The sequence below is a fragment of the Corvus cornix genome, chromosome 13 (assembly GCF_000738735.6).
Source record: "Corvus cornix cornix isolate S_Up_H32 chromosome 13, ASM73873v5, whole genome shotgun sequence".
In the NCBI taxonomy this organism is placed as follows: Eukaryota; Metazoa; Chordata; class Aves; order Passeriformes; family Corvidae; genus Corvus; species Corvus cornix.
This window is the reverse complement of record NC_046343.1, coordinates 14,318,431-14,343,887: the sequence shown is the minus strand read 5'-3', so window position 1 is coordinate 14,343,887 and position 25,457 is coordinate 14,318,431. Positions and strand designations below refer to the sequence as shown.

The following is a 25,457-nucleotide window of genomic DNA, read 5'->3' as shown; positions in this document are numbered from 1 at the left end:
GGAGGCGAGATCCTGCACCCGACGGAGAACAAAGTGAAGTCGTCAGCCCCACTATTCCTGCCCTGGACTCGGGGTTCCCAGACACGGATAAATTCCTGTAGATATATCTATACACACACGCTTTTATGCAACAGAAATATTTCTTACTTAACAAAATGGAAGAGGGTAATGGAGGTGTCTTCCTTTGATCTTCCAAACCTGCGGAGAGGTTAAAAGGGAGGGTGTGGAGGTGGGACGGGGGCCTTATCCCAACCCAAATGGAGCGTTGTTGGACCTGTAAACTGGCATCTAATGGTGCTTTACGTAGCCTAGGGAGAGAAGATAAATGAAGGCTTTTATCTGACACTGCTGCACCAAAGGGTGAATCTTCTTTCCTTAGTAGTGTCTTAGCAAAAGATGGGATCACAGCTGCATCACAGTCCTTACCTAGTTTTAGCAGAAAGCAGGAGAAAGTGGCTACTGCTTGCAGGCTTTTTGCAGTTCCTTTGGGCTTCTGCAGGAGGAAGAAAATAGCCAAGGTGATGCATACCATTTTTAATTTGGAGGCCAAGCAAGTGTACTTCAGGATGTGTCCTTGTTCCTTTTGAAGAGATGGAAGGAGGGGAGCCTGCAGTCATCCTCCTGTGGCTAAATTTTTTGCCTTCTATTGATGACTGTCTTGTGTCCAGCCCTCCTGAAACCTGAACCAGGTCTTATCTGAATAAAAAAGTGATGAAACTGATGCAGATCCACATTTGCATTTTGCTCATGGCCACCTAAGCTACATTAGAAGCGGTGCTAACAGCAGGTCGTTTAACTAAACTCAAAATCTAATGATCAGGCAGATGAGCACTTGTATGTGAGCATTCCTTGTGCGATTGATGTCCTGGACAGACACGTTCAGTCCCATATGGAATTAGGTGTTCCAGTACATACCTGTTTTGGGGAGCTGGAAGACCTACCGTAGATAGAGTAGGACACAAGTAATTGATGAGTGTCTGCTCTCTAGGAGGTCTTTTATGTCACATTTTAATGTATCTTTGAAGATACAAAGCAGTAGCTACAGAACCTGGAAAATGATGGGAAGTGGGCTATATCAGGGTGTTTATGGCTCTTTACAAGGTGAGCAGAGTCCTACTTTAAAAGCTTATCCCTTTTGAACCCACCCCATTATTTAAGGGATGTGAAGATTGGACAGGTAGGGTGTTTACTAAGCACTCTTTTGACTAATAGCAAGTATTAAGAAAGACGGCCTATTATAAATAATGTGTCTGGGAGGTTGGCATTGAGGTCAAAAAAATAAAGGTTCCCAAACAGCTGTTAAATGTTTCATTGGAAAAACCTGGGGAAACGTTCATTGTTTAAAATATAGAACAGAAGAAATCAATTGGAGTTGAAATACTTGAAGTTTTCCAGCACACGCAGAGAGGAGGTGGGCTAATCTCAAAGCTGAAATTGCCTGGGGAGTTCTTCTGTCTTGTGTTTCTGGTTGTGGAGAGTTACCTGGGAAAGAAGCATGGGTGGGAAGAATGTGCCTAGGCTAGGCTACATGGCTGGGAGCACCAAGGGGGAATTCTTTTTTTTTTTTTTTTTTCTGAGAACTAAGGAGGCACCTGTTGTCAGTGGTGGGGGTTTCTCTTTGTTTGTTTGTTTTGTTTCCTTTTTTGAGCAAAGAAAAGGCAGTTAAGGTCCAGGGATGGAACACTGCAATTCTTGAACAGCGCTGCTTTGAGAAGCTAGTCAGTCACTGTTTGGACTGTGGTCTTGTGCCATGAGTCACTGATTTGGGTGTATGCCTTCAGCTATTACCAGTGGGTGGAATTAGTGAGAACTAAAAGGGAGAATTAAAAATAAAAAAAAAAAAAGTGAGTTTTTGCCATGCTGCCTTGATCTGTACTCTCCTCTCTACTTTTGAAGCCATAAAAAGAATGGTACAATATTCTGTAGGCTCTGCTGCATGTCTGCAGTGGTATTTAGGTTTTGTGTCCTTGTATTAGTCTGAGTTTTAATATGCTAAAATAATTGGACTGGTCAAAATGGCAAAATAGTTAAAGAAAATCACCAGGGAAGTGCAGGACAAAGGGTGTAATGAAGCATTTATCTAGAGAATGAAAAGAGCAATATATTTTAACCTAACCTTTTTGAAAATATATTGCATTTCTTAGATCAGATCTCCACGTACTTTACAGTGGAGAGTGCTGTCCCCATTTTACAGGTGAAGAGGGTGTGCCCCATTTATCCTGGCCTGCAGAACTGGGAGAAAATCGAAGCTTTCTGGTTTCCTAGCTCAGTGTCTGCCTATGGTAGTGACCAGGCTCTTGGTTGGGAAACCAAGGACTAAAGTGGATCCTGTACAAATGAGTTGTATCAGGTCCACAAGGTGAAAATTAAATGCAGCTGTGCAGAATATTTTCTAGAATTACCAGTTAAAATTATCACATGCAAAGAGAAACAATTGCAAGCTGAAGCATGTCTTTTGGCATGGAGGGACGAGGCCAGGAGGTTTGCGCTATTCCTGTGTAAAGCAGGCTGCTGTGAATCTCCTGGGTGCTCGGAGAAACTTCCACCGCTGGTTGTAGCCTGAGAAATGAAGTGGTTTTGACCTCAGTGTAAATAGTTGCTTAGTTGCCTTCCAAGCCTGATCAGGGTGTGAACACAGCCTGCAACTTGTTTAGAGTGAAATTTTTGGTGTGACTTTAAGTGTATTATTACCACTCCTTGTGAATTTTGCTGGCACTTATGCTGGTGCCAAAGGCACGAGCATTGAACAGCTTCCTCCACCCTGGCTAGGAGTGCTGTAGGTCAAGGTGAAGGTGTGCAGGGAGGGCAGTGCTGAGTAGTGCATGTCCATGGGGTCTTTGGTGGCCACAGAACATGCAGGTCCTCCTCAAAACCCTCACAGCAGCAAAGTGTGGCAGGCAAGAGTTGAAGCAGGTGATAAATGTGGCTGTGTTAGTGCTTGGGGACGGTGCGTTTGCTGAGCTGTTGTAAATCAAGTAGGAGAAGCTGGCGGTGCCGACAGAAGTACCAGGGGATCTGGGAGCTTGGTTCAGTAAGTGGCCTTTGGCAGTGAGTGTACAAATGTAGCAAATCTCTCATATTCTGTAATTCAGGGGTTTGGAGGCCCTCAATGACAACTGGAGCTCAACCAGCCCATGGCTATGGAGTCAGCTCAGCTCTTGGCTTCCCTCTCCTGAGCTGCCTCCACCAGCTCGCCTTACTTAAGCCTGTACCTATTGCATAAGCCTCTGGGGATATTTACATAAAGCATAATTAAAAATCAGACATAACATACCTCCTACAAGGAGTAGGATGAGTAGTTGAATGGCATGCACTCCACAGCAGTTCAGTATACCTGGAGATTTTTTCTGGGGCCCCCCTCGCTGCAGTCTGAAGTCTCTTAATTGTTAAACTGGGTTTGGAATTCAGAATAAATATGTAGTTCGTTTCAAATTAGCAGTGTTGTCTATTAAAGTCATTGCTGTATTGTTGAACCTTAACATGGATCTGCTTTGTAAATGCTGTGCACAATGCATCTTTTGACTTCTGAGGTTAATGTAATGCTCAGACATTTTAGTTTTCATTGTATTAGAAACAATGTAAATAGCAGCTTTTTCTTTACTGTAAGGAATAGAAATTCAAAAAGTGGATGCAAATTCAGGTAGATAGTATTAAGCAGAAAAGCCTTTTCTCTGAAAAATGTAGTTTTCAGTTTAGCAGTTGATATTTTTCTTTTGACAAGGTCTTTCAAAATTGAGGAGGTAAGAGGTGGAAGAAAATGTAACATTTTCTTCCAGGAATAATTCACTGATTAGAAAACATCAAGGGATAACATGTTCAGGTTTCCAGAAGTATTGAGGTGACTCTTCAGGATGCAGAGAGCTGGTTAGTAGAGTGTTCATTTATTCCCAGTCTGGTTAGGCATCTAGCTTTCAGAAAAATCATGGTACATATCTCAGTAACTTTGCAAGTCTGGGCTGTGCTAACCAGAAACAAGCAGTGTAATTATGGTTAATACTATTCAATAACATTTTACAATGAACTGGTTTCTAAGGTTTCTTGCAGAACTTGGGTCTCCCTTTAGTGCAGCTTGACCCAGTTGAGTACCTGACCTAAAATAAATGTCAGCAACTGTTTTCTAATGATAGGTGTAGAAAGTAAAGATGTGAAATACTACTGTATAATTACATAAATATGCAGTGCAACCCCTTGGGAAGGAGAGATTTTCCAAATTTAGCAGAACATCTATATTTAGGTACAAATTTGCACATAGGTTTCACCAGTCAACTAGTTACAGTCTGGTGGGGGGTGGGAAGGGTTTGTTTGAGCGTTAATGGTGAATCATGGGTTCTTGTGTTCTGATTTAAATTGGGGCTACCCAGCTGCTCCCCCATGGGCTTGATATTGGTTTGCTCTCCTGTCTCCTTTCCTTGCCTTGAGGGATACTGAAATCCAGCTGTAAGGACAGCTGGATGGTGCCATTGGGACATTGTCCTCTGCTTGGAGCTCAAACCATCCCTACAACATTCACTTGACAGAAGGGTCAGTGTGAAGGGAAGGGAATACACAGGCGCTCCTTTTTCTGTGCACACGTGTGGCCTGGCCTTTAAAACTGGGAGCAGCTCCAGGACTGAATTGGGGTGTTTGTTGGAGTTCACAGCTGGGGCTCGGACCCTGCAGGTGAGGAGGCTGCAGAGCTTCGATCTTAGTAGGTCATTTTGAGTTCTTGTACCATATATGAAGATTCCTTTAAAATATTAAGCTGTTACTGTGGAATAAAAGTGATTCTTGGATTTAAAACAGAGGCAAGTCTTGACTCATATGGAAAAAGGAGCTTTTCTTAGGTTTCTTTCCCACTGAAAACTTCACAAAGCAAGAAAAATAACTCCTGCATCTTGTTTGAGGACTCTTTGCAGCACTCTGTTTAAGTTAAGCTCTGAAGCCTCACTCTTCAGCAGGGTGCTTTCATTTGTCTTCTGCGGATGCTTTCTTGCCCAGCAGCCCCCCATGTGCCATGCAAACACCACCTAAAGGCCCCGTGTGAACCTTATCTTCCTAGTGGGAATGGCCTTCTGCTGGAACGGGGTACTGTAAGCAAACTTCAGAAATCAGTGATTTGTGCAAGTACTTAGGTAAATTAGGAAGTTTTAACCACTGAGGCCAGGCACTGTTCATCTCAAATAGAAACTTTCTTGCTGATACCTCTATGACCTTGGTCTATGATAAACTAAAGATTAGTTTGACTTTGAAATGATACAAATGCTTCTTTTTTGTAACAACTGACTGCAGTAACAAGGTTGCAACCTTTATGTTATAAAACCATGCTGCCTCTGAGAAAGGGGGGTACAGGTGAATTAATGTTTGAATTTAGGGGTTCATTTAGTTAGGATGATATGCTGTAGTTCATAATATACACAGATATATATTGTAATAGAATACAGATAGTTTGGGGTTTTTTTTTTCCCCCCCAACAAGTAGTTCTCCCTTTTTGTTGTGAAAGTGCAGAGGTTTTATGTAGCCTATTTTTGGAGGAATGCTGAGCAAGTGAAATTTATGGAAATGCATCCTATTATAGGATAGTATCTTCTTTTTACTCTTGCAACTCATTGCTTAAGAATTTTTTTCTTATGTAATGTTGATTAGTTGAAAGTTTTATAAAATACTAGAAAATTTTCTCAGTTTTTGCAGTATTGTGTATCTTCTGCTCAAGTACAGGTAGAAAGCATTTATTATAATAAAACATAAATAAAAGAATTGCTCCTGTGCTTGATCCTGTTACTTCTTTCCTGCTTTTTGTGAGATGAGACCCCTTATTCACTTTTGTCCTTTGCTTTCAAGAGGGAGTCAAGATTTTTTTTCAGAATTATTTTCATCTTTAGCTCTTCCAAAGCATCCCAGAATCTGTAGGAAAAGTGCTGTAGACTGAGAGGGATTGCTCACAGTTGAATTATGATGATGTGTTTGTCCGAATGCTGGTGGTAGCTGAGAAGAGACAAGTGTGGCTGGCCCTTCTGGCGAGGGGAGCTTTTCAAAGGTTCCAAGCTGCATACCCATCTTACAGGAAGAAAATATTCCCTAATAAAAAAAAAAAAGAGAATGTTTTATTGACTGATGGACAGTGGGCCACCAGAAAGTCATCTCACATATTTTTAACATTTCATGTTTTAGCATTAGGTTTTAGCTGGGTCCCTAAGTTATTCTCCCTTGCCTTCAGTAAAACATAGGGATTACTAATTAACTAAGATTTTCTTCTAGGAAAGTCCCTAAACCTGTTGAACTTTTCCCTTTCCAAAATCATGAATAAAACTAAGAGTGTCACATGGCCGGTAGGTCGTAAGTCAGTCGTATTTCAAACCAAGGGAAGAGGGGAGATCAGTATTTGGGGCTGAATGATCTGCTTCCAAACTCTGATCATCGGTCATGGTGACTTCTGAGCATCACCTGTTTATAGAGTTCCTCCACAGCCTGAAAGGGAGCCAGGGGAGAAGGGAGTCTCTCACATGAATGCTTGACATTTAGGATTTCTTAGGATAAATCCAACAGTTTAGATAAATGTCTCTCTTTTAATTGTTTTTATAAAATAGTTACATTTTAAAGCCCTTATAGTGCTACATATTGAATTTTCAGTGGATTATAGCTTAGGCAGGGCTCTCTGATAGTTTCTTTGAAATGACTAAGTGATGGCTCAGGAGTTACATTGGGGTTTGTGCTGCTTTGGCAGTAGAACAGCATGCACAGACCTGTTTATCCAGGCCTTGAAAAGAATAGCTGCCACTAGCTTGGGCTCTGAGAGGGGCAGAAAGCCCAGGATGATTTTCAGTTTGCTATAAGCCTCTAGATAACTTAATTAGTCACTTTAAATGTTGAGACTCCTCTGTCTGAAATGTATAGGTTGGCCTGGAATCAGATTATCGAATTACTATTGTATTCAAGATCCACTTGTGCGATTTTTTTGTCTGTTTAGGCATTGTCCCCTTGGACTGAAAAGAGATCTTAAAAAGTCATTTCCAAGAAGGTGGCTTAGAATGCTTCCCATCTTGGTTGGGTGTGAGCTTTTACATCAGCAAACAAATGCATCTATTCTTCTGTCTTAAAAGTTGCCTTCACTTTGTTTTAATGCTTGGGATTTAATACTTGAGCAAGGACACCATCCTGAAAGCCCTGGCTAAATTGATGCAACAATTCTGTTTTATATTCTAATAAATCAGAATACTGAGTTACGCCAGCTGTGAGGAAAGAAGAGGGGCTATTTCTGTGGGAATATTACATAGAAAAAAACAGGTGAGGAGGGAATTCCAGAGCACGTGGGGGAGATGGAGCACCGAAAACATGATTTAGAGTGGACTGAGATAGAATACAAGAAAATAAGGAGTGCTTAGTGCAAGTGGTGCTTATTTTAGTCAAGTTTCCTGGTCTCCATTCAAAGGTTTTCTTTGGTATGAAGTACAGGTCAAGAATTGGCACTTGATTTACTGGGATTGATGTGAATTTTGAATAAGCTTCAGTTGTCAGTTCCAGTTCTGTACATGACAGCTCCTTGCTGCAAAAGATTGTTTTGTACATTGGGAAAATATAGTCATAATTATTTTTGTTTATCAGACATTTAATATATGGTAGCTACAGGCTGGTTTTAACAGTTCTTTGGTTTTTTTCAGTAGTTACTGAGATGAGTAAAGCTTTCTTTTCTGCTATACAGAGAAACTTTGTAACACTGCCAGTTTCTCGTACCAAGAGGAGTCAACCTGTGTGTTCTGAGCCTTAATTCTGTGAGGGCTAACAGGGTGCAATCATGTTGCTTATTGTTGTGAAACGGTGTTTTAATAAAAATAAATTGTAGTGTTCCTGTTTCTAGAAGATCCATAGATCAGACGGCTCTTTCCAGAAGCATGTGATAAGGGGTAGTTTGTAGTATTCAGAACTACTTAAATAGCATAGTGTCAGTTGTTTGCTTAAGAGAGAAATCAGGTAAGTGGTTAAATTGACATGAACCTTTTGACAGGTGCTTGTCCAGGAATGTCTGCTTATGGTTCAGTACGAGTGCAAGAAAATTGAAAACCAGGGTCAGCAATCTCTGGAATGGAAGAGTAGTACTACAAAACATTAATTCTGATTTATTGGTTTTTCTGCATGTTTCAAAGAACAGCTGTAATTTTGAGAACTGACTGGTGACTTGGGGTGCCAGGCTTGAGACCCTGAGGTGGAGTAGCCATTAAGATGTCACTCCTTGCTCACTGCCTGCTGTCTCTCCCATCATTTTAGTCAGCTCCTGTGGTAGTGCATCAAGAACATGGTGTTACACATGTGGATGTTGGATTCATGGCCCACACTGTGTGTCTGAGGGCCTTTCCTTGCCTGCAGCAACAAATCTTGAGGTTGTGTCCACCTGTATTTACACTGTATCTATAGCAGCGTCTGCAACATGAACCTTTTCTGAAATGAGCTCACCACAGCCCAGATCCTATAGCTGCTCGTTTCATTAGCCGGTAATTGCTTAATATCTATGGGAATAAAGGCTGTCCTTTAGATAATCCTGCCTCCAGTCAGTTAGCTTTCTATTGCAATCAGAGCTAAACAGATTTGCACCCCTTCTCTCCCCATCCTCCCAATCTAATGCCTTGCCTACAGAACTGCTGCAGCAGGTGCTGAGCACTGACAGCTCCACTTAAAGGTGGAGCTGTGGTCAGATTTATGGCTTCACAGGGAGCTGAGGTGATCTAATGCCTTTCTGTTTCCAGAAGAATGATCTTCCAGCTTGTCAGACCCCTTTGTAAGTCCATGAAATTTAGTAAAGTGGTAGAAAAATTACTTGTTTCCTCCCCTGAGTTTTCTCCCTTTTTGATGTGTTAAAGCAACCTATGAAAGTGTCTGACAGCTGCCTGACTTGTCACAAGGTGAGCAGTGACTGGAAATGATGCTTCATGTACTTTATGCTCTCCATTGAGGTGGTGATGACCCCAAGCCCGCTGTGCCCCCCTGGGCTTGCAGGATGCTGTGTAATCACAGCATCCATAGTGCTGGACAATGCTCTCTTGGTGATTCACAGGTCACGACTGTCTTCATGGCTTCTGTCTTCTTGGGCTGGAACTTCTGTTTTTTAATGAAAGAAACTGTCTTCAGAAATTACAGCTCAAGCCAAACAGAGTGGGTATGGTTTTATATCATTAATTATGTCTGAATTGTTGTTCCCATTGATTCTATGTTGTTTCTAGGTACTGACTCTAGAGTACTTCCCTGAAATGTTTATTTTCTTTCTGTAGCTTTGAAGTGCCAAGAAAGGACAGTGTCCTGAGACCCCCACTGAAAGGTTTTGTGAAAATACCCACATTAGTGTGTGGTTCTTCCTCTTGCTTTACTCCATCTCTTGAAACTGAAATGGTTGTGCAGGAAGGCACCTTAAGCAGGTGCAAAAATGTTTGGCTGGGCTGGCAGGGGAAGAATGTTACAAAGTGCATCTTCTGGTAAATCAAAACCGGGCCTTTTGGTGGTGTTAAGTCCACACCAAGGGGGTAGTGCTGCACTTACTTGTTGCAGGGAGCATCTAAGAGTGTCCTGTCAGGGACAAAGTCCTTCACTTTACTTTCTCCTTGGAATAATTATGGTTTTGAAGCTGACATCCTTTATATGTGAAATTTAAAGGTGTTTGATGTCAAATTTGAAACACGAACTCATTTTTAGTCTTAACTTAGTGCTGTGTCCTATCACCATTCCTCAAAACTTTTAGAGCAGGATTGCAAGTATTAATCCAATATTGACATTCAGTTTAATAAAGGACACGACACCATAAACTGTTAGAGGTTGGGTTTATCAGACAAATCCACACGAACTTTCTAGTGTGATTCTAATACAGCATTGCACATGTTGTTAATTATGGAATGAAAATGTCCAAATGGAATTGTTATAGAAATAATTAGGAAGGGTTTCCTAACACAAAAGAGAAATTCAGGTACTCATTTATTTGCATTAAAAATAGGAGTTCAGGAGTCCCAGTCGAGAGCTTGGGACTCCTTATTTGTTAACACTCCACGAACAGAGCAAAGAGTATTGTTACCCCAAAAAAGTGTTCATAGCTCAAGGGGTTCCTGGAAAATACAATTTCAAGGAAATAATTTCACAGCACCTTTCCTTTCCTATCAACACTTTTTGTAAAGATAGTGTTCCCAGGGGCACTAGTTTGGCACAAATGGAAGGTAGAATGATCTGTCTCTGCTGCTGCCCTTGCCTGCAGGAGGAGGAGAGAACAGTGCTGTACAGCTACCCAGGAAGCTTTTCCATCGTCTGTAGCCTGTCAGGAACAGGCTATTTGTGAGCAGGTCCAGGCTATTCTGGGAAAAGTACTTTGCAGCAGTGCAACATAAAGAAGATCGGTTTAGATTTAATATTAGAAATGTGTTGTAACCCTGCATGTCATTGTCCATCTCACCAGAATTGCCAGTGTTAGTGGCGATGTTGGTGCCTGCAAAGTCCCTTTGCTACCCCTGACCTGCAGTAAACTCAGTCGTGGTATTAAGGTATAGGCACTGATGGAGTTGAGGCCGCGTAGCTGCGATGTAGCTGCTCTGGAGGGAGGACCCAGGGGTGTAACTGGATCTGCAGAGCTGCGAGGCTGCTGCAGTCCTTGGCAGAACGTCAGGCAAGGTCCATCATTGCTGTGGAAGAGCACGAGACACACGGTGTGCTGAAGCCCTGCCCTCCGGTTCTGTGCAGCTTCTTGGGTTTTGACTGGGAAGGTGAAATTGTTTTGGCAGTTAGAATAATATCTTGAATCCATGTGTTCCTAATGAGCCTTCCCAAGTAAGATGCGTATTAGCTGCCCAAAGCAGCTCGCAAAAGAATCCAAAAATAGCACAGTGACTGGTTACTCTATCACTTTGCTGCAGATCTGATTAGAATAGAGCAGAGTGCCTAAATTTTGCCACATGAACAGTGTAATATGTCTTCCAGGAATGCTAACGTGAAATATGTTTGGGTTTTTTACTTGCTTGTTTTGATTATTAAATAAGTTTATTTTTTGTTTGAAAAGCCAAATTTGTTTGACATATTTGGGATAGTGTGATTTTTAAAACAATTTATTATTAATATGTGATCATTGTAGGTCATGTCCATTCACAAGAGGCATCTGATGAATTAGGTGATTTCTCACTCTGCTGTGAGTGATGATATCCAACTCTTCATTCTCTCTAGCTTTGTCTTAGTGTGTGAGAAACTGCATTGATTTACAGAAATGTCAGATGTTCTAACTTGAAAATACATTGAAGTTTGTTCTGGGAGACTGGCGGCGATGCAGCTATTTTAACATTTTGCATATGGATTTTCAGTATTTTCACACTGAAGTTATATTTGTATTGTGGGTATGTTATTAAGCTCTTACAAAAAATCAAAACAAAACCTAAAAATTGATGCTTAACATGTGCAGTAATAATGAAAGCATCTGCTTTCCTGTGATATAAAACTATGATGAAAATACTGTATGTGAAGCAAGATTTTTTGTGAGATTTTAAATGTGCAAGGTCTCTGGAAGTACAGTTGCTGGTGTAAGGAAGAGCAGAAAGGCAGGAAGAGTTGAAAAGAGTGGTGAAAAGAGCAGACTGCACCAGTACTACCCAAGTTGTATTCTTAAGTACAAACTGTGTGTGTAATTCACTTTAATTAGTAGTGTTTGCACAATCATTGTTAAAAAGACAGACTTGTTTAGAGGTTCCTGTAAGGAAAATGTATTCCCTGTTGGGGAGAGAGAGGTTCCTTGCAAGCTGAGTATTTGTGAATAGTGGATTAACACTGATTTAGGTTCAAGGGGTGCACTGTTGCCTGTAATATCCAGTAAACATATCCCAGTGAGCTTGGGCTGGTAGCAGTTGGGGAGAAAATGGTCCATATCTTTCCCAAAGTGTCAAAACCATGAAGTTTTAGAACTTGCAGCAGGGCAGCTTCTGGCAGGTTGCTGCAAGGCTGCTGTGCTTCCCTTTGCCTGAGGGTTGCCTGGCTCTTCCCAAGGCTGAACCCTGAGGCTTGCCAGGAGCCACTGAGTGTTTCTCCAGTGCTTGCTGTTCTCAAGTGCAGTTGCTTCAGTGGTAGGTGACTTTTTTGCTCCTTTTGGTGTGTCCTCAAGAGGGAGGACTGCTGTTAAATGTAGTGATGTAGTTGACAAAGAAAGATGTCCATAAGCATCTAATAAAATTTCTTGTATCTAGTTCTCAGCTGTATATAATGAATTTTCATGTACATGCAGTGGGATTTTCTGCCCTTCACCAGATCACACAAACATGTTGTAATAGGAATAATATTTCCATCATATTAGTACCTTATGTAGTCTTGTGGGAAAAAATGAAAAACCCTGAAGTACTCACGTAGGTAAGGGTGAATTTTCCTAGAAGTCAGTTTTGCATCAGAGCTCATGAAAGCAGGGAGTCTTTAAGCTGGCTATGGACTAACCTGGAATTTGAGTTCTGCTGAGGGGCATCTTACTGTAGGGATGCATTTTGCTGTGAGTTGTAAATAGCTCTTCTTTGTAGTACAAATGTGTATCACTGGTTTAGGTCGCTATTTTTCTGCTCGTTTAAATGTTCTCTTTCTTGCAATGACAGTTGTCTTGTTTAAGGACCGTTGCCTGGACTAACCTAGAAATCTTGCTTCTCTGAGCACCAAATCAGAGCCTGCTGCCTTACCTTTAATATTTGTGTCTGGTACACAAGATCTACTATCTGTAAGCTGGCCAGGATCACACATATCCACTGAGATGTCGACCTCATGTTCGGTGTTCCTAAAAAGTCATACTTGTTCCCTGATTCCCATTATATTCCAATGTTAGCATTTCACTGACACACAGGGCTGGCTCGGACACCAGGGGATAGTGTTACAGCCATTTACATATCAAAAAGGGGAAGAAATGAGCGAACCCAAGTTGCTCTTGAATAGCAGTGCTCTGTGCTGCTCCCAGATCCTGTTAACATTGTTCACACAATGGAGCGCTTAATGAATTTGCAGATGGCCTGATTTGATTTTTTTTTTTTTTTAAAGTATAAATTTTCCCTTTCCAGGGGAAACGAGATGGTAGTTTTCTGCTGGGGTGAGAAAAATAGGGGGAAGTATTTTGTGGAAAACTGAGAAAGGAAGATGAGGCTTGGGTATGAAGTGGGAGAGGACAGTGGTGGCTGAGTAACAGGAATGTCTCATTTCTATGGCATATCTAAGGCACCAGTAGTGTTGGTACAGATAACAGACAACATCTAATTATGAAATAGTGTTTTTGTCTTAAAATATTACTGAAAACAGAGGAAATTATGTCTGAACTTGGGAGATTCTGAAATGCAGCTCTGCTCTCATTAGAGTGTGAGTCAGGTGTCCTCCTTGTTTACTCTGGCAAGCTGTCATAAAACTGCAGTGTGTTATGTTGAGTAATTCCATGGGCTTGTGTTTGGAGGTCACGTGGGGCACTGGTGGGACAGCATTATTGCTGCTCGGTTGGAATACCTGCCTGCTTAATCGTTCTGCAGATCTTCTTGTCCAGAAAGCAGTGCAGACTGGGCTAATACTGAGTGCCAGCTTGGAGACAGCTGTTTTGGGGTTGAGTTTTGGTCAACTCTTGTGTTCATGATCAAAACAAACAAAATCTTTGTGCTACCTCCATTGAAATTACTTTTAAAAGAGAGGTGAAAGGCATCTCGGGAAAACATTCCATCTTTCCCTGGCATTCAGATAGGTTCAGCTGTACCAAAGTCATTACTGGTGGCTTTTATTAATAACATGGTAGATGAGCTTCTGGTGACAAAGATGTTACAGCCTCTTGTGGCTGCCTGCTTGAGTTGTTAACTGTGCAAACATGCATAACACTTATTCAGTATTTAATCTGAGTTCACCTTGCTGTATTTAAGGTGTTTTAAACTGTAATTTTTTGCAGTATTTTTTTTTTTTATGTAGGGTTTTAGGGTTTTTTTTGTAATTTTTAACTACCTCTTGAGTGAGTTTACCAGATGTTTTTTGCAGGTTTGTTCTATGTTCTTGGCAGATAAAACACAATTATGATAGTACAGTTAGATTATTTCTGTGGTATTTTTTTGGTAATATTTTAGATTTACTTTAAAGCTTCAAAAATAGTAAAACTGTTTTTCTAACTTGGCAAACAGGTTGAATCATTTATTTTGGACCAAGAAGATCTTGATAACCCAGTACTTAAAACCACATCGGAGTTATTCTTATCGAGTGCTGCAGAAGGTGCGGACTTGAGAACTGTGGATCCAGAAACACAAGCAAGACTAGAAGCCTTACTGGAGGCAGCAGGTACTTTCTTTGTATAGTTTTTTTCTGAACCTGACTTGTACATGGATCTGTCAGCACATAAATTCTGACACTAGCAAAGTGTTCAGGAGTCTGGAAATTTACCATGATGAGCAGAACACGGAAAACAAGCTCATAACTCTTACAAGTGTTGCAGGTTGCTTGGCCCACTCTTTCTGTACATACAAAGTTAGAAAAATTAATTTTAATTAAATGGTATTTCATTGACTTGAGATTACATATGTTACCAGAGGGAGGATTAATGGGGAGAGAATAGAAGGAAGTAGGCTTGCTAAAATGACTTTTTTTTCCTGCTGCTTTGGTCAATATATAATTATTAATTCATTACTCCAGAAAAAATACTTTTTTTCTTTTTTTTAATTTTCAGAAAAACATTTTTGCATTCTGTAGTTCTGAGGTTATCAGTGTTGGAAAATACATATTAAACATTCCTGTTTTGGAACCAGACTTGATGAACATAGTTGTCTCTACATTTATTAGATTAAGAGTGAAAGCTTGACTAATTCAAATCCTCCTATGATTTGTTACTGGGGTGTTTGCATTGGATTTGAAAATTATTTGTTAGTTTCAAAATTCCAAGGACAAAAAGATGTAAAACCCCTGCTTTGAAACAAATCCCATGTGATCATCATGGGTGTATACTCAGACTTGTAGTGGTGTGCTGAAATTGGAGTTTTCAGATGTTACTTTGGAACACTTAAAGAGCTACATAAAATAGCTCTTAGCTGTGTACAGTCTTAAAGGAGAACTTTATTCTGAGGAAGCAAAGGGGGCAGGGATTTGGGATTTGGGTTCTCTTTGCATTTTGGATTTGAAAAAACCCCAACGTAGAACACAGCATAGCTCTTGTCAGCAGGAAGTTGCAGCAGCCTATCTGCTGTAACTCTTGAGGACCAAACTTTGTTTTGCAGGGAAGACAATCTGTTCCTGGGATACTCCATGCACTAAGGGAATTTGAATAATTTAGTCCTTTTTAAGCACTTTTAAAATTGAAAATTGGGTCCTCTCATGTACCTGGTGGCTGCTGTGTCCCAAAGCCTGTTTCTGGCTTTATAAATTGCCAGTGGATCTGGCTGGTGTTATGGGGCAGTGCATCTCTGAGGTGCTTAGAGCTGGGGCTGCAGTGCTCACAGGGATCTCACAGTATTTGACATATGCAGGAGGTTCCTTTGCTGCTTGTAACACCTGTGAGAATGCAGTCTGCAGATTTCTAAGCAGTAGTTGGGTATTTGTCCCCAAGATTAGATGATTTGTTTTTAAGCTGAAGTTTCCCTGCCTTGGTTTTCCCAAGTACACGGGGAGAATGGAAGGAATCTGGAAAGAAGCACAAATCAAAAAAAGAGTGCCTTTTTTTAAGGACTTTGTTTCCCTTTCTAAAAAGACTGGACAAAATTAATGCCACTTGATGAATGTGTGAGATCAAAAGAGTGAAAATACTCTGGGGAAAGTTCTCTAGTTAAGCTATACTTGTCTTTCCCTCTGTGAATTGGAACACTAAAAATATCAGGTTAACCTAAAGAAGATGCTGCGAATCTGGTAGTTCATTAATAAAAGCCATAATTTGACAGTGGGTGAAAAAGAAGTTAGTGTTTCTGGGAGATGTTCTATTATCTTCACTGGATTTATCTGCCTCGTTTTGCTGAAAATACCCTTTTTAACCCTAAGTGAGCTTCTGGGCTTCCATCATGGCAGCCTAGTGTTGGGCCTTTGTATTCTTTTGCAGTTTGGCAAAAGCAGGTGCTTTCTGCTGTTGTTTTAGTCTCAGTTCAGTCCTCAGCGTTAAGGACAGCTTGGAAAAGTAGATGACAGAACTATGGCTCAAACATGAAGTTAATTTAAAGCCTTGTCTGTAGTTTCCAGGGGTAGCTTGGCCTTGGTTGTGATGGTCCCCCTCTCCTGTGATAGGCTTGATTCTGCCTTACAACCTAGAGGAAAATCAGTTTTGTATTTAGTGTCTTGGATTTCTTGGGGTTTCTCACATGCCAGATCTGTGGCTGTGTCATTAGGATCTTAATGAGTATGACTTGCAAAACTAGTTTTGCTCATTCTTCCTGAATCCTTTAGTGCTCAGATCTCACATGGACATGTCGTTTATTAGTCCTGCAAAGTAAGCTCCAGCAACTGCAGCCACATGGGATATTGTTCTTCAAAGTCCTTGTGCAGAAGTGGTTTTCAGCTATTGTGTACTGTAGGATTTGGAGGAGTTGTGTTTTGTTTGTAAGTAGCTGTCTTGATTTGAGTGCTGCTGCATACGCAAGTGTAGAAGCCAGAGGTTATTTGAACTGCTTGAAAATGTTTCTATGTATCTGTATATATATCTGTATTTACCCACCATGAGAGTGCTGGATATTTTTTCACTTGCTTGTTCAACGTGCTTATTCTTTTTCAAGGATTGTGGATGTTGAAGGTGACAGCCTTAAGCCAAATTTCTAGCAAGAGGGTTGTTCTCACCCTTCTTGGCATAGCAGCAATTACACACATGTACATATCCATGTGCACACAAACATAGATTTCTTGTGTTTGCCAGGTCCTCTGAAAACCTGCCTGATGAGCTTCAGTTTAGACAACCATACTTTATTCTGTGAAAGAACAGGCACTTTATTAATGAACAACTATCTTTAAACAACTGTCAGTGTTTGTATTATTTCACAAAAAAATAGTTTTACAATCTGAAGACCAAGAGAGCATTGTAAATATGTTTCAATCTTCAGAAATAGAAGATAAATTAAAACAATTGAATCCTGTTGTTTGGCAAGTTTTAGCCTAAGCAAACCAAATATTGCATATTTTCCTTCAGTTTAACTCCTATTAGCAGAGATGGGATATATAGGTAAAATAACCTATGGAATGAGAACCATCCTGTTTGGAGGTTGTTTCCATTTTTCAGGCTGTAACTAAACAGATTATTGGTATTCTGAGAGTGGAGTCCTGTTCTGCACTAGAAATATTTTTCTCCACTGTTAATTAGGGTACTGTTGATTTCTTAAAATACCAGCTTTGAAAAGTCATGATTCTTGTGTGGATCTTCAGTAAGAAAGTCCCTTTTTAGGGACAGTAGTTGATAGCTGGAGATGAGAGCTCTTTGCTACTGGGAAGGAATGGTTAGAGTGTTGAAAGCTCTTGCTCTTCTTGGGTTCCTTGTGGGTCCTCAACATGTGTTGATAAAAGGGCAAAGTGGGGAAATTTTGACTGGTTAAACCCGTTTCATTTTCTGTTCCCAACTTGTATCGGCATCAGGAAGGGGAAATGACTCTCTTGTGTTGTGCAGTCCTCTTTCTGTGGGTTGTTTTGTAGCACAGAGAAAGGTGTTGGTTCAGGCACGTGGCCAGATAAAAATCCTGGATGCCCATTTGGTGAATTCTGCACCAAAACCACAGAATTCTACAGAAAGTTGTGAAATGTCAAAATGTAAATCCCTGCAGTTAGATTACCCTGTTGACAGTGTTTCAGCATGCTTTGGCAGAGTTTTCTGGGAAGTCACTTGAGGAAATAGCTTGAGTGCCTGTGTCCCTACCAGCAGAGATTTTAAGTGTGTTCAATCTGAACGTTGAAACACTTTGACAATAAAGCATCAAAAAAAGATGCAGAAGAAAGTGGTAAAGAAACTTTGGCTGCCTTTGCAGCACATGATGTTCCTGTTGAGTATCTACATAGGGAGGAGTTCTGTAAGCAGTGAGTTCTTCAGGACTCCTACTATTGTTTGCAAAGAGGCTTGTGAGGAAAATATTTTGAGAGGGAGAATGTTGAGCCAAAGGTTTGTTTAGTGAAACATGCGAATAGTCCATCCTTATGTTCAAACAGGGAGCAAAGTTATGCACATCCTTCTTTTCTGTTGAAGTACAATATTAAGGTGGCTGGAGCCCCTCACATAAATGGTTTGGTGTTTTTGAGACTTGAGGGATTAATTGTAGTGTAAATGGTGAAAGAGAAGTCGAGTTCTAATAATGTGTCTGTTAATACCTGTGAATTTCAGTAGTTCATTCAGGCCTGAGGGCCTGATACTGTTCTTTGGAAAGCTGGTAGGGTGATGGGGGGAGAATAGATTGTGTATTTTGTAACTGGGAAAGGCAAGAAGTGGAAGTGATCACCTCCTTAGTGGGAATATAGAACACAGATCAAAATATGAATGAGCCCAGATGAGATCTACCTGCTTTAGGATAAACTGAAAGGTTAGAGTAGATTCAGCAATAGTGAAATTGAGTGCTTTCCTCTGTGTATGCTATTTCTATACCAAACCTGCTTTTTTTTTTTATCCTTGTGATGTGATCAAATCCATTCATAATCACTAACAACAAGGGTTACCAGGGAGTGAGCTGTAGTCTAAAAGAACAGTGCCAGAGAGGCACAGCTTGCTTTCATCCTGCATCCGAGGGAACCCTTGGAAAGTGTCAGAGACTGGGCTAGAGAATTTCTTTGATTATGTTATTTGTGATGAATAAGATTCATGTGTGGACTTGGTGTTTCTTTTTGTAGGGCTGATGGGTAACTAAGCTGTGATTTGAATGAAGGTGGGCATTAGAAACTTAATGTCTGAAGGGTTGTCCAAGCTCTACTTGAAACTATAGAAGTGGAGGTCTGCAGAAAACAGATTCATGTTTGTCAATTTATTGGTTGCTCCTGTGTGCTTGTGGAATATAGCAAATGCATATCTAGATCTGTATTGGTGTTATGAAATAAAAAAAAGAGAAGTAGGGTCTTTTTGGGGGGGAATCAGAGAGGATTGTTGGAATTTGAGCAAAGATGTAACTTTATTGTAAAAATGTCGCAATATCATATTTGCAGTGTGTTTAGCCTCCTTCAACATGGCCAAAATCTTACCTTAGTCCAGTTATTGTGACAGATTGTAAACCAAGAAAGGTTTTTCACCATAATTTGATCTGATCTAAAATACTTGGTGTTGTATGGACATGGTATACAGACCAAATACGAGAAACAGCTTTCCCTAGGGCAGTTGGAATAGGCTTCATGGTAGGTGTTTCTTTAGAGATAAAAACTGCACTGCCACTGAAATCACCACTGTCATGCTAACTGGAAAGCTTCATCCTTTTGAGATACTGGCACATTACAGTGACTTACTCACTTTCTTTCTTCACCATCTAAAGATTCAGAGTGGGAAGGAATATATGGTATGTGAAATATACAGATATGTTGTGCTTTTGAGTAAGTTGGATAAACTGAATTGTGTGCATGTAATTGAGTTATTAATATTATATTTCTCTGAGATTTTGCGTGATTTAAATATTTTTTCTAGTCTAGTAGGCTTTTAGATTAGAAAAAGTCTAGTCTAATCCTGCTCTTAGTCAACTTAACTTCCGTGCTTTGACAGTGTGTTAAATGTACCAGCTTCGTATTTTTTAGCTGTTTTCCAGATGGATTTTGCTGTGAAGAACAGTCTCATTGTCATAACACTTAAATTGATGCCTTTAGGTATCAGATGGCTAAGTTACCTTACCAGCTCTGAAAGCTATACTTTTGGAGTTCTTTGGCAAAGATGATTTTAACCTTTCTTAGAGGGGATGGGGAGTGGGGAGAGATGAGAGAAGAATTACCAGTTTTATTTTGTGAAGTATAAAAAATGGCCAGGGTTCTCCTCAATCTCTCAAGTTGACTACATATTTATATATATCTGTGTATGTATCTCAGAGGTATCATAAGTAATCAGCAAGTTCTTCATGATTTTGCCATAAACAATTTGTGCAATCCTCCTTTTATTCAGGATTTTTTCAGTCCTGAATATAGTTTGTATTAACTTGGCTTCTCCTTTCTATTTTCCTTCTGCTATATTTTATTTTTCATGCAATTTGGATTCTTTTGTAAGATAGAACACACTTTGCTCTCTTGTTCCAATATGGGGAACATATTCTTGCTGGTTAAAAACTATTTTCCATTCAGTATTGATTTCAGGACTTCTTCCTATTTTAGTGCTTGGAGTAGCCTCAGCCAAAAGGAATGTAGGGAGAGTTTGGGCAGGAGAAAAGCAGCAGTGCTTTATTGACAATCCTGGGTAGTGCCTGAATTGAGGCAGGATGTACCTGGTACAGAGTTGTTCTCTTTGGTCTCAGAATTGTTCTCTTTGGTCCCTGTCTCTGCTTCCTCTCTCAGCAGATGGCTCTGGTGTTGTGCTGTCCTTGGGATGGTGGGAGACAGGGGAGCAGAGTTGGGAACTGTGGGAAATGAAACTGTTATGCTCTCAGAAGTTTGAGTTCCCCAGAATGTAACTCTTCTAATGAAATGTGTCAGGAGAGAGTGAGAGAGTAGTGAGGAGGTAGACAAGCCTCAATCTCTTGCTTGTACTTCCTGTGAGAAGAGTCTTAGGAGTTTATTAAAAAACCTCAATTACACTGACTTGAAATCTATGTTTGCGTTTTTTATTGTTGTCTGCATTTGTCTGTCGTGTCGTTTCCTTAGCACATGGTGATAAAATCAGAGTTTAGAAGTGTTCAAAAGAGAGTTTGAGCATTGGCTGGATGCTTTGGAGTGTGCAGATGATCAGATCTGAATCAATCTATCAGATTTCCCTTTTGGGTTTGGTTGTTTTGGTGGTTTTTTTTTTTTTTTTTTTTTTTTGGTTGGTTGGTTTTTTTTGTTTTGTTTTGGGGTTTTTTTTGATGTTCTGTAGCTTAATATTCAAGCGTGGTGGCAGTAACCAGTGCCAGCCACTTAGCTTCGTACTGGACTAACTGGTAAGTCAGGTTGATAGTCTGGATGTAGAGCCACCCCTCCTGGAGCTGATGGAAGTGTCCTGTGAGGACTCATTGCATTAGAGCAGGGCTGTTGGCTGCCAAAACCCTCTGGGTCGTGTGCTGTGAGTGTCTGGGGACACCTGAGAGGAGTTACTGGAGCTCTTGGTGTGGGCTATAACACAGCTATCTATAACACCTTTGACAGTTTTATACTCTTATCAAATATTTGGAGTCTTTTAAAGTGTCAGAAGTAACAGATTTACTGACTCATCAATACTTTGCAGGGTAACACATGAATCAGTTGGGTTTTTTAATTGTTTACTCACCTTTGACAAAATACTACTGTTGTATGTTTAGGAAGTAATTACAAGCAGGTTTCTAAGAAAATAAATGCCAATATAGTATATGCATAGCGTAAGTTATTAAGTTCTGCTTATTTCTAGAAAGTCAAGCTACTTTTCACCAGGTGAATGAAAAACAAAATATGTAAAAATATGCTGCCACTCATCTTTGATTCTGCTTGTGGTAACAAGTGGCTTTTTTTGCAATGGGATACGAGCATCTTCATTTCCTGCTATAAATTATTTTGTGCTGTTTTACAGACCTTACTTCAAAAGCTAAGAACTTAAATCTCTAGATTTAGAATGAGTTGTAGTACATTAAACATCTTGCCCAAAAAGGCAGATTATATTCTTTGTGAATATGAATTATTTAAATACTTAAAGATTGAATACATACTAGAATATGTTAAAAAAAATTATTGCATTGCATAAAGTTATCCAGCTTGTATCCATAAGGAAAGTAGTTGTTGTGGGAGCAAAATGCACAGTGCAGTTCTTGAGGGACTTTTCCCCCTGTGTAACAACGCTTGCCTCCAAACCAAGAATTGTTAATTTGGCATTTAGGCATCACTTTTCTCTCAAATTCTGTACAGCTTCTTTAAGGTTTTTTAAAAATCTGGCTGAAAAAAGTCTCAGTAGCTTCAGTTTTATCTTCTTCTCTTCCTTCTCCCCAGGCAAATTCAACTGTGCTTGTGCCATTCCTGACAGGTGGCTTTAGGAGCTGGTTAGACAGACTATCTCCAGTGCTGGAAGCTCCACAGCATGCCAAGCCCACTGCAGTCCTTGGGATGAGAAGGTTTCTTGGACTGCCAGCCCTCAGGGTTATGTACTGAAATATGTAACTCAAGGGTGAAGGGAGCCCTGAGCTGCTTCCTTTGGAAGAGCTTCGGGAGGCAAGGAAGAAAGATGTAGTAAAGCAGTTGATGGTTTTTAGTGGCTTTGTCTGCTTGTTTAAATGCATCTGTCTGGGTTCAGTGTTCCCTTTTCCAATGCAGCCATCCTTAGAGCTGGCTTACAGACTGATATCACCCTCAGTTATGGGGTTTTTTTTTTTAGTTTGGTTGGTTTTGGGTTTTTTGGCTAAATAACATCGAACCTCTCTCTGCCCTTAACTCATGTTCTTTAGACTTTCATCTGCTCTTGTTCTCCCCTGGAGTCTCTGTATGTGATCTCTGTTCTTCATAACTTTATGCCCCAAATGAGTCGTGTTACTGAAGTTGAGCTCTATTGATGCATGGAGAGAGGAGTGTTATTTCATCTGTCCTGCAAGCTGTGCTTTTGTTTATATATCTCCATTTGTTGTCTGCCTTTTGCCTTTGGTTTGCAAGTTGAATTTGACTTTAAATCTACCACTACTTTTCTGAAGTACTGTTACAAATTATTCCATGTTTGTGCATTTGATTATTCCTGTGTGTGCAGTTGGCTATTCCTGTGTGTGTGTGTGTATATTTTTTTTTCTGACACTCATGTTTGAATATGTCCTTTAAAAAAGCTTCTCAAGTCAGAAGGCTAAAATTGTGTCTTTGCTTTCAAAGAATTAGTTGGCTATTGAGTAGCAGAGGAAGACCACAGTAAGCAAGAATGTTCTAACCAACCTGTCCTGACTTTGTCTAGTATTGCCAAAACCAAGTAAGCAGCATGCTTTGGAAGTCTCTGAAGGGAAAGTAGGAAGATTTGCTAATGAAAAGAGGATAAACTCGCACTGTGGCTGTGCTTTTGGCTGTTAGCCTTTGCCTATAGTGAGCACACCCAGTGCCTGATCCTCCCCAGCTGTAAAGACACAGCAAGAGGCAGAACAACTTTATTTTAGTCTTTACACAGATTAAGAGCAAAGACCTTTGCTTTAAAGAAGCAAAGAAGTTTGCTTTGGTAGAACCTCAGTTGGCTGGATTTTTCCATACTCACTATTGGAAGCAACTCCCTCCATTGGATTCATGCTTGTTACAGTTTCTCTCTGCATTGTTTTACTAAGTTTCTCCATCTGAAGAAACTTAGTAAAACTTGTTCTCTGTGGTGCCACATGTTGGATTCTGTGGTCTCTGATGGACAAACTCCTATCTGAAGCACCAGAGCTTCAGACGCATTAACCTGGATGGAAGTTCATGTCTTCCCTATTGTTTTTAAAACTGCAAGAGGATGCTGCAAAAAAGAAAAGATGGGATGAGCCCCCTATGGCTGTTCTTGTAGAGGGTTAATAGCAGATGGGCGTGTTCTTTCTTCAAGTTGGGTCACGGTAAAATAAATTCCGTATTTTCTTAAGAAGACTCTTAAGTCTCCTGATTTTTGGTAGTTTGGTACTCCAATCTACCTTGGCATTCTCAAAGGTCTTACTTTCAGGATCTTTTGCTATGCAGCATGTATGTCATGATGACAGTACGCTGAAAGGCTGTGGATCATTTTAGGCAGAGGAGAGGGTTTTATGAAGAGTTTCTCAGATGTTCAGTTTGAAACATGAATTTATACACTAGTCTGTGCTATACGCCATTAGTGTGGTGATTGTTTTTAAAAGAAATGCACTTGATCAGTCTCTGAAAATACTCAGTATTTTGGCTTGCTTTGCCATACATAATTGCCATAAACTGGGGGCTAGAAGTCTGTGGGCTTCCGAGTTAAGTCAGTGATGTTACTGGCACTCAGCTTACTCTTAGATCTTTGCTTGAAAATGTAGTACTATTTTCAGATTTTTTTTTTTTTTTACAGATAGTCGTTGAGTACTGTACTGAGTCAGAGTTGCTTTGTGATTCAGGAACAGCCCCTTGGGGCTCAGTTTCCCACTGACTGCCAGAAATTTTGAGAAGAGTTCAAGTGGGCTGTTTGCCTATAAATAGCACTCAAAGGTTACTTGAGTTCTTGCCTTCCTGCATCTCTGTTGTGCAGGGGGGTCATATCCTGGCGTCAGTCTCCATAGATACTTTCCCTTCATAAGCCTTAGGTTACTCAAAGAACAGAAAGTAATTCTGTCCTCTTCTCCTTGTCCCACTGAATAGGTGGGAGTGGCTGTAAAGTAACTTGTTTTCAAGGGACACAAGCCCTAAAGAGGATGAGACGTGAAATGCTGGGCTGAGTTAGAATGCTGGAAGTTAAGAACAGGAATTCTGTGCACCTTTCTCAGCGTGGATATTTTTTTTCTTCTCTTGGTGTTTTCCAGGGATATTTGAGGTTTTTCTTTGCTTCTTACCCTCCCACTGTGGACAGTGTCATTTCCATGTTCCTCCTTTCCATGTTTCAGTAGCAGTCTTAGCTCTTTGACATATATCTTTCAGATTCTTGGAGCCAAGCAATTGTCAGACTTGAAATGAGGAAAATACTTCTCTCTGATAAGGCATGAAAGGAAGAGCCAGGAAATGAAGAGTAATTGCCAACCATTAGCTTTGATATTTTCCTGTAAAATAATTAAATGAACTGTGTACATTTTCCCATAGTTCATGCCACAAAGTAAAAAATTCATAGGTTTCTTTACAGAGGTCATAATCTCTGGTTCTGAATCATTTACCAAGTTGCCACCTTTCTAGTTGTATGGGTAAATACTGTACATACTACAATCTTAGCTTAAAATAAATTCCCCAAGAGTGACTTGAGGGTCAAAAACTACTTCGTGTAACCACCCAGAAGCAATCAGATTCTTTCTCCTCAGTCTCTAGCCTGGACGCTTCCTTGACATACAGGAGTGTCCGAGCTGATGCCCAAAGCTCAGAATTTGAGCGGAGCTCCTGTGATTCTGGCTGGGCTCTGGGTGGGTGACGGCAGCTCCCCGTGTCCCTTCAGCGCTGCGTGCCTGGCTCTGTGCTGCTGGATGTGCTGGGATGTGCTGGGATGTGTGTGCTCACACTCTGCTGGGCAGGCTGGGAGCAGGTGACTGCCCAGCTCGGGAGATGTGCTGACTCTGCCGTTCAACTGTGTCCAGTTCAAAGCCAGACAAAGCCAGGCGAACAATTCCGCCTGTGGCTGAAGTTTTCCCTTAGCTAATCACAGCGAGGCTGGCAAGCGTGATACAAGCAAAAGAGCATTTGTTTTAGGTTTATAAGTACAAATGGAGTTGAATACTCGCTGGTGCTGCAGCCCTGTGGAAGGTGTGGTGGGATTGTTGCAGGAAGAGATAGTGAGGGAGGAAAGAGAAGACTGGAAGGGAAAAGGCATTGGGCACTCAAGTAGTTTGCTGTGG

The 25,457-nt window shown here is 40.6% G+C and overlaps 1 protein-coding gene across 12 annotated transcripts in view; it reads left to right on the top strand.

Annotated features, from left to right (window-relative positions):
- Nucleotides 1–25,457, top strand: part of LOC104693513 (ankyrin repeat and KH domain-containing protein 1) — a 101,158-nt gene that overhangs the window by 699 nt on the left and 75,002 nt on the right. For all 12 annotated transcript variants that reach the window (XM_039559345.1, XM_039559344.1, XM_039559338.1 and 9 more), the window contains exon 2: nt 14,100–14,253. In XM_039559345.1, coding sequence (XP_039415279.1) covers nt 14,100–14,253 — 154 coding nt within the window. The remainder of the gene's footprint in view (nt 1–14,099; nt 14,254–25,457) is intronic.